We start from the raw sequence: 14,891 nt of genomic DNA, 5'->3' as shown, positions 1-14,891 counted from the left end.
CCTTTTTCTTATTGTGGTGCTCAAGTATTTCATAAATTCTGGATATAAGTCCCTTATCTGATATGTTATTACCAAATACTTTTTCCCAGTCAGTGCTTCCCTTTTTACCCTGTTGGAGAAGTTTTTGGATGTGCATAGGGATTTGAGTCTTAGAGGATCCCATTCATCTACGTTATCCTCTCCTGGCTGTAGGTTAATTTCATTTAATTTTTTAAGAACATTTTAACAAAATGAATTCATTTAATTTTTTAAAGAATGTATTTTTTTTGTCAGAAGTACACCCAGTAGGAAATTTACCAATTCAGTATTTTTTGAGTTGATCTTCTGCACTCACTGCCCCTTGAGGTTCTTTTCTAAGAATTCTTTTTCCCTTTGAAATTCATTATTATGTTTGTTGTTATACTTTATTTTTGGTGTTGTATGGAGTATACACACAGCAAGATACACTATAATTCAGCGCTGTCTCCAGGTGATGTTTATTCCATTCATTGAGCTATACAGGCATTTGTCACTGTCCCTTTTTTTCTTCCTTTTCCTTTTATATCACCTTTTTTGCACACAGTGGCCACCTGGTGAGCGTGGGGGCTGATTCACTTGGTATCACCACTGCATTTGGATTCCATTCCACCTAGTCAATGTGGGGGCTGGCTCACTTGGTGTCACCACTTCTGGATCCTATGGGTCCTGGTTCACTTGTTGCCGTGGGGGCTGGTTCATGTGGTGTCACTGCATTTGGATCCCAGTCCACCTAGTGAGTGTGGCGACTGGTTCATGTCGTGTTACCGCATCTGGATCCCTGCTCCTCAGGAGAAGCGGAGGCACATTATTGTCCTGCTTTTCTTCCTTTAGGTACTAAGTGATGAAGTGAAGAGGAAGCAGTATGATGCTTATGGCTCGGCTGGCTTTGACACTGGTACCAGCAGCTCTGGGCAGAGCTACTGGAGGGGAGGCCCCACGGTTGACCCTGAAGAGTTGTTCAGGAAGATCTTTGGAGAGTTCTCATCATCATCATTTGGGGATTTCCAGGGTGTGTTTGATCAACCTCAGGAGGTGAGTGCCTCCTTTGGAAGTCATTTAAGTTTCAAACTGAATGTGATGAGAACAAATTTTGCTAAAGCAGCTGAGATGAAATGGCCTGGGGGAAGCTGATGTTTACATCTACTCTGGTTCTCCTCTTTCTAGCTGATGGGGTGGTGGGTAAGTACTTACGTGCTCACTGAAAGGTCAGGATTGCACACCCACCAGCTGCGTTATAGGAGAAAGGTGTAGCAGCTTCTGTAATGGTTACAGCCTTGGCAGACTCATGGTGCAGTCTGCCCTGCCCTACAGGTTTTCTTGGCAGCAAGAATTGGCTCAGTGTCAGTGGGGGCAGTGGGTTTGGGTTTTAGGGACCACTCATATTTGGGGGGTGGGGGGAGTTTCTCCAAAGGACATTTAGACATGATTAGCTGTCTTATAAGGAGCCCTGATGGCACAGTAGATTAATTGTTGATTGCTAACTGAAAGGTCAGTTACTTGAACCCACCAGCCACTCTGGGAGGAAGATACAACACCTGCATTCGTAAGAAGACAATCTTGAAGCTTTTTGGGGTAGTTGTTTTTTGTTCTGCAGGGTTGCTGCGAGGTGGATTCTGTTCCCATAGAGTGGCTGGTGGGTTTGAACTGCTAGTCTTTCAGTTGATAGCCCAGAAATATGCTACCAGGGCCTCTTAAAATTAAAAGAAACACTTCCTTAATTTTAAGAAATGTCTCATCTACATGGTAGATTTTGGGTTCACTCTGAAGAACTAAGGACCACTAACTGAAAGGTCAGTAGTTTGAACCTGCCGGCTCCTCCTGGGGAGGAAGATGTGACAATCTACTTCTGTAGGATTTGCAACCTTGGAAACCCTGTGTGGCAGAGTTTCTGTCTCGCAGAGTTTCTCCGAACTGGATCAACTCAACTTTGGTGGCGTGTTTGTTCAGCCTCAGGATATAAGTGTATATTTCTGAAAAACCATTCCACTTTTTGGCTTGAGTGCTATGAAAATAGACATTTTACTTGTTTATGCTTCACAAAGGAGAAGCCAAAGGAGCTTAGATGAAATAATCTGGAGGCAACTAATCCTATAGCTAATTATGAGGATTTCTGTTTTGATACTCTCCTACAGTTGGTTACTTAACCAGCAGTGAAGGCTTTTAGAGTTACCAGTGAGGTATTAGTATTTAATTCATGCCCAGCCCAATAGAGAGTCAGCCACCAGCCCCACCTTTTTCACATTTATGTCGTCATAAAGCATTGTAGGCAGATCTTGGAAATGCTGGGGTCAGTCTCAAAGCATTGCAGTAACGCTTAGGTCATAGTAAAGTGAGGTAGGTGACTTTTCTGACTTCCCAGTGTGTGTTTACACTACGACACACTCACTGCCATTGAGATTTGTTTGCACAATATTGTGACACTTACTGTCATTGTATCACTTCTAACTTGTGAGGGCCTTCCATTGAGTTTCCAAGGTGAATAGTTTTGGGAAGAGATTGTTCGTCCTTAGCCCTCAATATAACTGGTAGATTTGAGCCACTAGCCTTTTTCTAGTTAAAACCCAACAGAATTCTGCTAGGACTCCCTGAATATTATAAAAGGTTTTGAAATACATGAGAATGGCCCACATGTGATCCAGAGATGGCAGAGTGATCATATGCTGTTGGAAAAATGGCACCAGTAGACTTGGTCAGCATGGAGTTTCCACAAATCAATGTCAGGAACCAAGTATCCATAAGATGTAATAAAGTAAAATATTCCCATAGTGGAGCCAAAGAAAACGAGGTTATTATGAATTTAGTTATTGTGGCTCATTCAAGACCATCTCTCAGATATTATCAAGTTATTTTTCAGATATTTATTGGTGTGGGTCTCCAGTTTATTGGAAAAGATCTCATCACTTTCATTAAACCTGCAAGATCTCTTACAAAACTCCAAGAGATAGACCTTTCCCTGGTCATTGTGAAGAGGGATGTGACAGGCCTGCTTTTGTTTTCTTTAGTACATCATGGACTTGACCTTCAACCAAGCTGCAAAGGGTGTCAACAAGGAGTTTGTGGTGAATATCACTGACACCTGTGCGCGATGTGATGGCAAAGGGAACGAGCCTGGCAGCAAGGTGCAACACTGCCACTACTGTGGTGGCTCTGGCATGGTAAGGGGCTATGTCCCATCCCTCCTCTCCTCTCTGAGATGCTGGGGGTATTCGTTTCCTGAAGGCCCAGGGCTTGGTGAGCTCACCAGTGGTTCACCAGTGAGCTCACTATTTGATTTCCTTCGGGAGAGCTCTGTCTTGGTAGGTGGGTAGTGTAGATGAAGCAAGCAATCTATGCCTCTCTGAAAATATTTGGGCTTGTGTTGGTCTTTAGGTCTGATCTCCTCTCCTTTTTATTTTCAGTAGTCTTTTATTTTGTTACAATTCAGATTTACAGAACTCTCTGTCCCTTTTAACCAGATGAACCAGGAATTGACTTTCTGTCCCATTTGCTTTGTCATTTTTTCACTTCAGCCTTGAGAACTTGTTGGAGCACAATCCCACTCTAGCCACACACAGGGTGCCCTGTCTGGAGGGAGGCCAACATGTTGCCGCTGGCTCTGCTTTTCATTTTATGGCTAAATAACTCTTTCTTTTAAGAACTAGAACATTCTCTTCCATAATAGCAATTCAGTTGTGAAAATCAGGAATTTAATATTGATGTGATAACTGCCTATTTTTTAAAAAGTTTCTAGTAAATTTATGTAACATTCAGTTGTTTGTTGTTGTTTTTAATACTATAATTTTAGTGAGCATTTACTGAAAGGATTGGTTTTCCTATCCATCTATTTTGATGGCTGCAGAGTGGTGCATCTCCTAATTTCAACATCCTTTCTCCATTTATTAGTTGGCTTTCAGTGGAAGGGAAGAGTTTTCCTCTCTCCCCAATGACTTGTCCGTTTGTTGACAAAAGTGTGAACCTGGGGATTCTTCTTCTCTTCCCTAGATTATAATCAGTACTATTACTTTGATGCTCCTGATTAGGCCTCTGGGTATCGCTCTAGACTGGCTCCTGTGATTTTCTACCGTATTCTCGTTATTCTTTCAGCCTCCTTTTTAAAAAACTATCTAGAAAAGATGATTGAATTCTATTTCTGCTCCACAAGGATCATTCTAGTCTTCTCCCTGATTTATCCATATTTGTTATGACTTTTTTCCTCTAACAGAGAAGAACCTAGTTCTGAAAATAGTGTATTTACACATTCACTCAGTGCTCGATGCACATTTGTTTCAGCATTGTTGGTCGTACTGTTGCAAAACAATCCTATTCTCTGGCATTTGTTGTGCAGTTAGCCTGTTTGTCTTCATTTATTTACTTATTCTTACTATTTTATTGTGCTGTGAGTGAAAGTTTACAGAGAAAACTGGTTTTCCATTTATAATTTGTTCACCGTTTGTTTTGTGACATTGAATGCAGTCCCCACAGGGTAGCAGACTCTCCCACTGCCTGCCTGTGTTTTCCATTTACTCTTCTTTCTTGCCTTTTTAGTTTTATCCCTGAATACATGTTTTTTAAATTTTAATCTTGATTGGTTTTGCTTTTATTGTTGTTTTAACAGAATGAGAGAGAAAGTGGTAGAGTTTTCTTGTTAACTAGTAAATGTTGTTACAGTGAAACATGGTTCTCTGAGTTTTCTGCCTCTGACAGGTGCAATCTTAACAGTTTCTTACTTTAGTGAAAATTTTCCTTTTCTCACAGGTTTCCACCTTAACCTGGTTCCTGCTTTTGTAGCCAGAAAACCCTTCAGAGTGATACCATTTTCTTTGTTCATCTCTGTATCATTTACTTTCCATAACAAACATGTATTTGATAATTTTTGAAAACGCAAAGATGTTTAATCACAGGTAGCCAGCTTCCAGATGCCTAGTGAGAGGGTGGTGGCATGCATACAGAGCATCAGACTCATCGGTCAGGACAGTTGGGGGAGGCTAGGAGGTTTCCAGGGATGAGTACTGAATGGGTTCTAGTTGGGGGAGGCTGGGTGGATTCTTGGGATGAGTACTGAGTGGGTTCCAGTGGGGGGAGGCTAGGCGGTTTCCAGGGTATGAGTGCTGAGTAGATTACAGTGGGGGTGAGATGGACAGGTTCCAGGGGATGGCTGCTTGGTAAGTTATAGTGTGTGGATGAAGGGTGCCAGGGACTGGGAGATGGACAAGTTCCAGGGGATGGGTGCTGGGTAGTTTCCAGTGGGGGGAGGCTGGGCAGGTTCCAGGAGATGAGTGTGAGCAGGTTCTGGTGGGGAAGGTTCCAGGGGATGGCTGCTGAGTAAGTTTCAATTGGGGGGGGGGATGGTTTCAGGAGATGAGTGCTGAGTAGGTTCTAGTTGGGAGGAGGTGGACAGGTTCCAGGGGATGGCTGCTTGGTAAATTACAATGCATGGATGAGGGGTGCCAGGGGCTGGGAGATGGGCAAGTTCCAGGGGATGGGTGCTGGATAGGTTCCAGTTTGTGGGTGGGGGGCAGCTCTAGAGACGGGGAAGTGGACAGGTTCCAGGTTGTGAAGGAGTTTAAGATTGAGGAGAAGAGGGAGAGGATATTCCAGGTAAAAACATTAGAAAATATATTAACCCTCGTCTTGCCTGTGTCTTTGAATCATAGTTTGTTTTAATTTGTCCTTGTTCACATCTCTTTTCTACAGAGGAGTCCCCTCTGGTTGGTGAGGACTGACCCCACTGTACCCCACCTGTGTTTGATACTTTAGTGAGGACTGAATGGGGAGTGCTGGGAGGAAGAATGGACAGGGCTAGACTGGATATGGAGCACCCACAGGCGTTGGTGCCCCTTCTGGCGGCCCATGCCTCTGCTCAGAGCAGGCAGCAATGAGCTCAGCACCAGATGCCTCCCAGGCTGTAGGTGTGGCACATTCCGCTTTTGATTCTTCTGTGTTTTCTGGCCATTACTTTTCTAGATAAAGGGGGAGGAAATCTTCTAAAGCTGTGTTTGCTCCCCACTCTTGTGATTCCGTGTGCATTTCTCATTCCTACGTGGTAGGTGGTTTGTTGTTCTTAGTACTGTGCTCCAGAATGTGGAAGACAGGACAGGGTGAGCCCCTCCCCTTTGCACTTACTATGTCTGAGTGCCTGTGACATCATGGTGTGAGGTCCCCAGTATCATCCTGAATCCTCAGGGCTCCTGATTTTGTCTCTTTGCCAGGAAACCATTAACACAGGCCCCTTTGTGATGCGTTCCACCTGCCGGAGGTGCGGCGGCCGAGGCTCCATCATCATCACACCGTGCATAGTCTGTAGAGGGGCAGGGCAGGCCAAGCAGAGGAAGAAGGTGGTTATTCCAGTGCCTGCTGGTGAGTCCTGGCTTCTGTTGGGCCCAGGAGGCTGGTGGGCTTACTGCGGGCATGACGCCACAGTGGCCTTAGTGATTTGGCCTTGGAGCGTGGAGTGAGGCAGGGTAACTAGGATCATGTTATGGTCCCTTTTCTCCTCAGTCCACAGGTGCACACTCACCTGTGTTGTCAGGGGAATGGTGGCCTGAACAGTGAGGAAGCAACACCACTCCATCACTCTCTACCATGCCCACTGCTGCCCCCAGTCCATTCTGCTGCTCCACTTCGGGGCCACTGGAATACCCACTCCCTGCCCACATGCCAGCACTGGTCCCAAGTAGTTTCCAGCAGGGAGCATAGCACTTGCTCTGTCTCAATCCCTCAGTGACTTCCCATTGCTGACACCATGATGGTAGAACTTCTTTATCCCTCCCACCCTCCCAGCTCCCCTGTAATCATCCCCACCACTCCATGTTGCCAGCCCTGGTCTTAGTTCTTAGACCACACTACCTTTGCAGTACCGTCTCTGTGTCTGAAGCTCATGTCTAACTTACTAGCAAGTCAGCTGAGCACTTCTCAGAGATTCCAGCTCATGTAACCACTTCCCTTGATCCATTCCCATCCTTAGCTCTGAGAACATGTTTGCATTTATTACACCTTTAGTAGCGCTATTAATTCTACTTTCACCAGTCTGGATGTACTGGAAAGGATCCCTGGAAATGTAGTATATTGTCTGTTGGACTGCTAACTTAACGGTCAGTGGTTCAAATCCACCTGGCACTATGTGGGAGAAAGATGAGGCTGTCTCCTCCCATAGAGATATGAGGTCTCAGAAGCCTGGCATGGAGTTGCTGTGAGTTGACTCAGTGGCAGTAGGTTGAATTTGCTATTTTAATGGTCTCCTACTGAAGTAGGAGCCCCCTGAAACACCGGGGCTAGGCAGGACCCAGGAGATGTGAATATGTGAGCAAAGGTGCTTGGCTTGGCTAGCAAAGACTGTAGCTGCACCTTTGGAGAATTAAATTTCTGAGGTCATTGATAATGTTCCTCATCACCAAGAAGTCGGGGCTGTGGATGGATCTGGGGTAGGAAGATCAGGAAGAGTAGTTCCCACCTGAAGGTTTGTTCTTTTCACAGGAGTGGAGGACGGCCAGACTGTGAGGATGCCCGTAGGAAAGAGAGAGATTTTTGTCACCTTCAGGGTAGGTCTGCAGCTCATGCTGCTTCATTGGTCCCTCTTTCTCTCTTGTGCTTTGGGTGAAAGTTTACAGGGCAGTTGATTTTCCTCTCAGTCATTTCTGCTGATGTACCAACACTCTCTCCTGCCTTCCTTTAGGTGCAGAAGAGCCCAGTCTTTAGGAGGGACGGTGCAGACATCCACTCGGACCTCTTCATCTCTGTAGCTCAGGCCATCCTTGGCGGGACAGCCCGTGCCCAGGGCCTCTACGAGACTATCAACGTGACAGTGAGTGTGGTACTGGACACATGGGAACTTCTGCCCTCTCTGCAGAGACAGAAATGAGGCATGGCAGATAGGCAACCTATATCCTGGATGTGATCCATATATTGGGGTTCAGAAAAACACAGTTTGGGGGAGGGTAATGATGATCCAAGGGGAATCCTTGGGTGTGATTCATAAAGTTGAAGGCCTTGACTAAGAGGAACCCTGATTGTGAGCACTTAAGTGGTCACCTGCTAATCAAAAGGTCTGCGGCTCAAACCCACAGGCTGCCGTGGGGGAGGAGGCTGAGACGAGTGCTTCCATCAGGATTTTCAGCCTATAAAACCCTGTGGGTAAGCCCGTCTAGTTCCTGTGAGTCAGAATTAGTGGCAGAGGGCTGGAGGTCTTGGTTTCTGAGGCCTAACTGAGGCCCCTGTTAGCACTTACACCTTCTGCTTGGAGGTCAGTCTCAGGTGCTGTGCCACAAAGGCAAAGCTGCAGTGAGCTTGATTTGCCCTTTGCCATGTTTGTCCTCTCTCTGCTCCTCCTACCTCCTGGCTTACCACTGGGCCACTCAGAGCTTCTTTGCCCTTCCTGGGACCTTGCAGTGTCTTTAGCTGCCACTTTCGCAGCACCCAGGGTCTGTCTGTCTTGGGATAGGAGTGCTGCTCCAGCCTTTCAGGAGCCATGAGTACAAAGAGGGGTTGATGTTGAGGCAGCCTCACCCCAGAGAAACAGCCATAGAGCAAATGACTGGCAGTTCACCCATCTGTCAGCTTTCCTCTACCCTCTTCAGGGGACCCCTAGTTGTGTAATGGTTAATGTAGCAGCTACTAACTGAAAGGTTGATGGTTTGAACCCACCAAATGTTTCTAGGAGAAAGATGTGACATTTTGCTACTGTAACAACAGCACTGTTACGTGCTGTCAGATGACCTACAACTCCTAGTGACCACAGAAGGTTACCCTGTGCCATCCTCACAGTCTCTCATATGCTCGAGCCCATTGTGATAGTCAGAGTGTCAGTCTACCTTGTTGAAAGCCTTCCTTTGTCTGACCCTCTGTCTTTTCCAGCATGATGACCTTTTCCAAGACCCTCTTCAGACTATATGTCCAAAGTAAGTGAGATGAAGTTTCACCATCTTCAAAGAGCACCCTTATAGCACTTCCTCCATGACAGACTTGTTTCTTCTTTTGGCAGTCCATGGGACACTCAGTATTCTTCTGCAACAACACAACTCAAAGGCATCAATAATTTTTCTATCATCCTTGTTCATTGTCTTAACTTTCAGATCATAGGAAGAAGCAATTGAAAAAATTATGGCTTGGAGCAGGCACATCTTGGTTTTAAAGCTGACATCCTTGCTTTTTAGCAAGAGAGATCTTTGACAGGATATTTTTCTAGTCTGGTGCATCTTTTGATCTCTTGACTGGCTATTACCATGGATGGTGATTTTTGTATCCAAGTAAATGAAATTGTTGCCAACTTCAGTCTTTTCTCCATCTGTCATGCTGCCTGTTGGTCCAGTGGTGAGGATTTTTGTTTTCCTAATGTTAAATTGTACTTTTTCTTGAAGGCTGTAGTCTTAGATCTGCAGGATGTGTTTTGAAGTCCTCTTCACTTTGAGCAAACAAGGCAGTGTCCTCTACAGTTTTACTCTGACTTGGGGTATTGCTGTTAGTCCTAATTGACACCATGAGCATGGGTTTCTTCCAGTCTTACTTTCTGGTCTTTATATTTGCCTCTTGGCCTCCTTTCCCAAAGTACTCAAAGCTCTTGTTTGGAAATCCCAACCTAGCCAGTTCTACTGGTGATCTTCAGAGTTGGTTTGGAAGGACTGGGAGAATGTTTCACCCAGGCAGTGGCATACTCAGGAGAGTCTCAGATGTCTTTCCATTTCAGATTCCCCCTGGGACTCAGACAGATCAGAAGATTCGAATGGGTGGGAAAGGCATCCCCCGGATTAACAGCTATGGCTATGGTGACCACTACATCCACATCAAGATCAGAATCCCAAAGTAAGTGCTGTGCGGGCTCCGTCCAGAGCTGCCTGTCTCTGCGTGCTTTCACCCATCAGTGGCAGCATTGGAGGCTGCTGACCTCAGGCCTCCTTGGGGCTCTACCACTGTGAGCTTTGTGGCATGCTGGACTAGCTGTCCCCATGAAGTGGGTGTTGTAAAAGAGCCAGCCCCACCTGAGCTAAAGTAGTACTGTGTTCCACATGTTGTCACTGGCTAGTTTTGGACATTAAATACCCAGGCCTTTCCTCCAGGGCACCTGGAGGCAGGCCTGATGCTCCGGCTTTTTGTTAGGCCTCAGAGCTTGCTAACTGCAGCACACAGGGACCCATTCAGTCCTTAGGAGTGATTGATGAGTACTGTGGAGAAGACACTTGGACAGTGTTGCCCGTGTTGATACTGTCATGGTGTTGCCTCCAGGAGCTTGCAGTTAGTTAGCTGGGAGCAGCAGAGCTGTAAACAGATCCCTGCCTGAGATGGCTGTGTCCTGAAGGAGCATCTGAGCACAGGCTATGCCGTCATTGTCCGACCAGGCCTATGCACTCGGCCTGAGGGCGCTGGATGCCAACCCTTGTGATTTTAATTAGATAAATAGAGAACCTTTTACTTGCTTCATACATGGAAAAGTATATGCATATTTTTGTATACGTCTGCATGTATGTAAATAGATCTCTGTTTTGACAGTACAGCTGTTTACCAGAGCACAAATAGGGCTGTTGGAAATCAGTTTGGGTACCATAGGAGCTTTTTGATTCTCACCCATGACTCAGGCCCTCTTTCTCTCATTCCACAGGAGACTGACAAGCCGGCAGCAGAGCCTGATCCTGAGCTATGCAGAAGATGAGACGGAAGTGGACGGGACGGTGAATGGCGTCAGCCACACCAGCACAGGTAAGCAGAGCTTGGCTAGAACGGCAGAGTGGTGGCTGTCTGAGTCCCCCAGAGGATGGAAAGGATCGGAGATGCCTTTGTGGGGCTTTCCACTCATTGGTGTCTTCAAGAAGCACTGTGAAAGAGGGGAGCTGTGAGCTGGTCTGACAGAAGTGCCTCTCCTTTGCTATGTGCATTAAGATATGTCGAGTTGGCCAGCTCTCATGGCCTGTTGTTGTTATGTGCCGTCGAGTCGTTTGCGACTCATAGCGACCCTATGTACAACAGCCCTAAACCCTGCTCTATCCTGTGCCAATCGCATTGCCTCTGACACACCCATCCCGATTACCCCAGTCACTGAATCGATCCACCTCATAGAGGGTCTTCCCCTCCTGCGCTGTCCCTCTACTCTACCCAGCATGATGTCCTTCTCCAAAGACCTGTCTCTCCTTGCAACATGTCCAAAGTATGTCAGATGAAGCCCCAGAATCTTTGCCTCCAAGGAGTAGCCTGGTTTAACCCTCTCTAGGATAAATCTGTTTGTTTTCTTGGCAGTCCATGGTACATTCAATACTCTTCTCCAGCACCACAGCTCAAAGGCGTCAATTCTCCTTCTGTCCTCCCTAGTAATTGTCCAACTCTCTGATGCATAACAAGTGATTGCAAAGACCATGGCCTGTATCAGGCGCACCTTAGTCTCCAGAGAGACACCATTGCTCTTGAGTACTTTAGAGAGGTCCCTAACCGCAGACTTTCCCATCGCAATACATTTCTTGATTTCCTGACTGCTGGTGCCAAGAGTGTTGACCGTGGAGCCGAGCAAACTGAAGCTGTGAATCCGGATGCTACCAATTGGTCCAGTGGTGAGAATCTTTGTCTTCTTGACATTGAGTCTCAGTCCATACTGAAGGCTGCAGTCCTTGACCCTCTGCAGTAAGTGCATGAGGCCCTCCTCAGTTTCAGCGAGTAAGGTTGTGTCATCTGCATAACGCAGATTGTTGATAGATCTTCCACCAATCCTAACGCCACACATCTCCTCATAGAGCCCAGCCTCTCGGATAATCTGCTCTGCATACAGGTTGAAAAGGTATGGAGATAGGACATATCCCTGGCGCACACCCTTCCCAATTTTTAACCATTCAGTGTTGCCCTGCTCGGTTCTGACTACTGCCTCTTGGTCCAAGTGTAGGTTTCGCATTACCATGATTAAATGTTCTGGGAATCCCATTCTTCTGAGTCAGCCACAGTTTGTTATGATCCACACAGTCAAATGCCTTTGCATAATCAATGAAACACAGATAGACATTCTTCTGGTATTCTCTGCTTTCAGCTAAGATCCATCTAACATTGGCTACAATATCCCTAGTACCACGACCCCTTCTAAACTCAGCCTGGACTTCCGGCAGTTCTCTGCTGATGTGGTGTTACAGTCGTTTTAATCTTCAGTAGAATCTTGCTTGTATGTGAAATCAGTGATATTGTTTCCACACTCTGTTGGGTCACCCTGCTTTGGAATGGAAACAAATTTAGATCTCTTCCAGTCGGTTGGCCAAGTGGTTGTTTTCCAGATTTCTTGGCACAACTTGGTGAGCATGTCCAGGGCAGCATCTGTTAGCTGAAATATGTCCATTGGTATACCATCTATTCCTGGGACCTTGTTTTTTTGCTACTTCTTTCAAAGCAGCTTGAACTTCTTCCTTCATCACCTTAGGCTCTTGCTCATATGTTATTTCATTAAATTCTTCTGTGTCTGCCAATTCCTTTTGATACAGTGACTCAGTATATTCTTTCCATCTTCTTTAAATACTTCCTAGATCATTTACTATTCTTCCTACAGCATCCTTCTGGAAGTAGGAGCGGCATCCACTTCCGAAATGGCTTGCCTCCGGAAACTCTGTGTACAAACAGTGCTCTGGCCGTTCGTTCATAGGGTCGCTATGAGTCGTCTATGACTCTACACCATCAGACAACAACAACAACAACAAAGCATCCTTGATTATAGCAACTTGAGGTTTGAATTTGTTCTTCAGTTCCTTGAGCTTAAGAAATGCTGAGTGAGTTTGGCCCTTTTGAATTTCTGACTCCAGCTCCTTGCACATTTCATTGTAATATTTTCCTTTGTCATCCCATGCTGTCTTTTGGAATCTTCTGTTCAGCTCTTTAGTATCTTGAATTCTTCCTTGTGCTTTGGTTTCTCTGCACGCCAGTGCAATCTTCAGAGTTTCTTCAGACCTACATTTGGTCTTTTTTTTTCTCTTCTGTCTTTGTAATGACTGCTTGCACTCTTCTGGATGATATATTTGACATCCTCCCACAACTCATTAGGTCTTTGCTCATCAGTGTTCAAGACCTCAAACTTGTTCCTGAGATGTCTCTGAAATTCAGGTGGGATGAACTCAAAGTGATATTTTGGTTCCTGTGGATTCGGCTTAATTTTCCTCAGCTTCAGCTTGAACTTGCATATGAGTATTTGGTGGTCTGTACCACTATCAGCTCCTAGCCTAGTTTTCACAGCTGATATTGAGCTTCTCCAGCGGTTCTTTCCGCAGATGTAATCGATCTGATTCCTATGCATACCGTCAGGTGAAATCCATGTGTATAACCTGCGTTTATGTTTCTTATAAAACGTATTTGCAATGAATAAGTCATTGATTGTGCAAAATTCAATCATTCTATCTCCAGCTTCATTTCTGTCACCAAGTCCTTGTTTTCCAATTCTTCTCGGTTCCCAACTTTTGCGTTCCAGTCACCTATTATTATCATCAGTGCTTCTTGATTGCATGTTTGATCAATCTCTGATTGTAAAAGTTGGTAGAAATCCTCTATTTCTTCTTCTTTGGCTCTGGTTGTTGGTGCATATATCTGAATGATAGTGGTATTCATTGGACGTCCTTGTAAGCATATGGATATTATCCTGTTACTCACAATGATGTACTTCAAGATGGATCTAGAAATTACTTTTTTAACTATGAAAGGAACCCATTTTTTCTCACCTTTTCATCTCTGGAGTAATGGATCATATGATCATTTGACTCAAAATGCCCCATGCCAGTCCATCTCATCTCTCCAATGCCTAGTATGTCAATATTTATGCGTTCCATTTCTTTCTTAACAATATCTAATTTTCCTACATTCATGGTTCTCACATTCCATGTTCCAATCACTAGTGTCTGCTTACAACTGTTCCTCTTCCTTTGTATTTCCATATTGAAAGTTCTACCTCTGTTGCCCTTTCTGTTAGTCTACGTGTGTTTTCAGAGGCCTGCTATTTCAGAAGTGGATGGCCAGTCCTTCTTCCTAGTCTGTCTTAATCTGAATATTCAGATTTGGAGGAGTATCTGACAGACAAGCAATTGATAGAACAGTGAAAGATAAATCCCTCATTGTGGAGCTAACCATTAGTTACAGTGTTGTCCTTGCCCTTGGCCCAGTGTCTTGACCCACTTATTTCCCAGCTCCACCCTCCACCATGATACCCCTTTACTTCTACTGAATCTCTTCAGCATTTATCTTCCATTGTCCAACCCTTGATCTGGCAGCTTGTATCTGTGACAACTATTTCCTAAGTTTAGTGGTAATGTCTCCGAAGGGAGGGTGACGTGTCCTGTAGAACTGTGGGTGTGGCAAAACTTTCTCCGTGAGTCAGTTCTCTATTGGCTGGCCCCCGGTTTTGCTCAAGCAGCTTACAGTCTCTCCTGTTCTGCACGACGGATCCCTCTGTCTCCCTTCTGCATATCCTGCAAATGATCTTGGCTCAGCCTTGGGGCTTTTGTACCTGTAGGCATGCCAAAACTTTTCCCGCAAGTCGCTTCTCTATTGGCTGGCCCCCAGTTCTGCTCGCGTGGCTTCCAGTTTCCCCCGTTCTGCCCAGGGGATCCCTCTGTTTCCCCTCTGTGCATGAATCATAAACTTTTCATGGTCACTTAGTCACACACTTCTGTGGGCAAAATGTGTAAGCAGGCTCGTTTTATGTATTACATCTTTTTTTTTTTTTAATCAATTCACAATAAATATATTTTACACAAAAGTAAAAGCTTGCCAGTAATGAAAAATTCAGTAGAAAACAGTTCTTCTGCTTTAAGTTGGCGCTCAAAAGTAGAGGGTGTGTGTTAGTGAGTCTTCAGTAGAAAGAGAATTTTGTAAAAAAGCGTTCTTGGCATGAAGCTCTAACATAAATTTCGTAATGAAATCTCTACCATGCAACTTTACTGGCAGAAAGGCTGGTTTCT

The 14,891-nt window shown here is 45.2% G+C and overlaps 1 protein-coding gene across 1 annotated transcript in view; it reads left to right on the top strand.

The window, feature by feature from the left end:
• Positions 1–14,891, top strand: part of DNAJA3 (DnaJ (Hsp40) homolog, subfamily A, member 3) — a 51,699-nt gene that overhangs the window by 22,132 nt on the left and 14,676 nt on the right. Inside the window, exons 4-10 of the mRNA XM_006897426.1 lie at positions 850–1,050; positions 3,021–3,173; positions 6,207–6,354; positions 7,471–7,535; positions 7,670–7,798; positions 9,677–9,792; positions 10,586–10,683. Of these exons, the coding sequence (XP_006897488.1) occupies positions 850–1,050; positions 3,021–3,173; positions 6,207–6,354; positions 7,471–7,535; positions 7,670–7,798; positions 9,677–9,792; positions 10,586–10,683 (910 nt within the window). The remainder of the gene's footprint in view (positions 1–849; positions 1,051–3,020; positions 3,174–6,206; positions 6,355–7,470; positions 7,536–7,669; positions 7,799–9,676; positions 9,793–10,585; positions 10,684–14,891) is intronic.

Source organism: Elephantulus edwardii, unplaced genomic scaffold (assembly GCF_000299155.1).
Source record: "Elephantulus edwardii isolate Elephantulus edwardi_28Jun2011 unplaced genomic scaffold, EleEdw1.0 scaffold00209, whole genome shotgun sequence".
Taxonomy (NCBI): Eukaryota; Metazoa; Chordata; class Mammalia; order Macroscelidea; family Macroscelididae; genus Elephantulus; species Elephantulus edwardii.
Note: the sequence above shows the minus strand (reverse complement) of the source record. Positions and strands in the feature narration are given on the sequence as shown.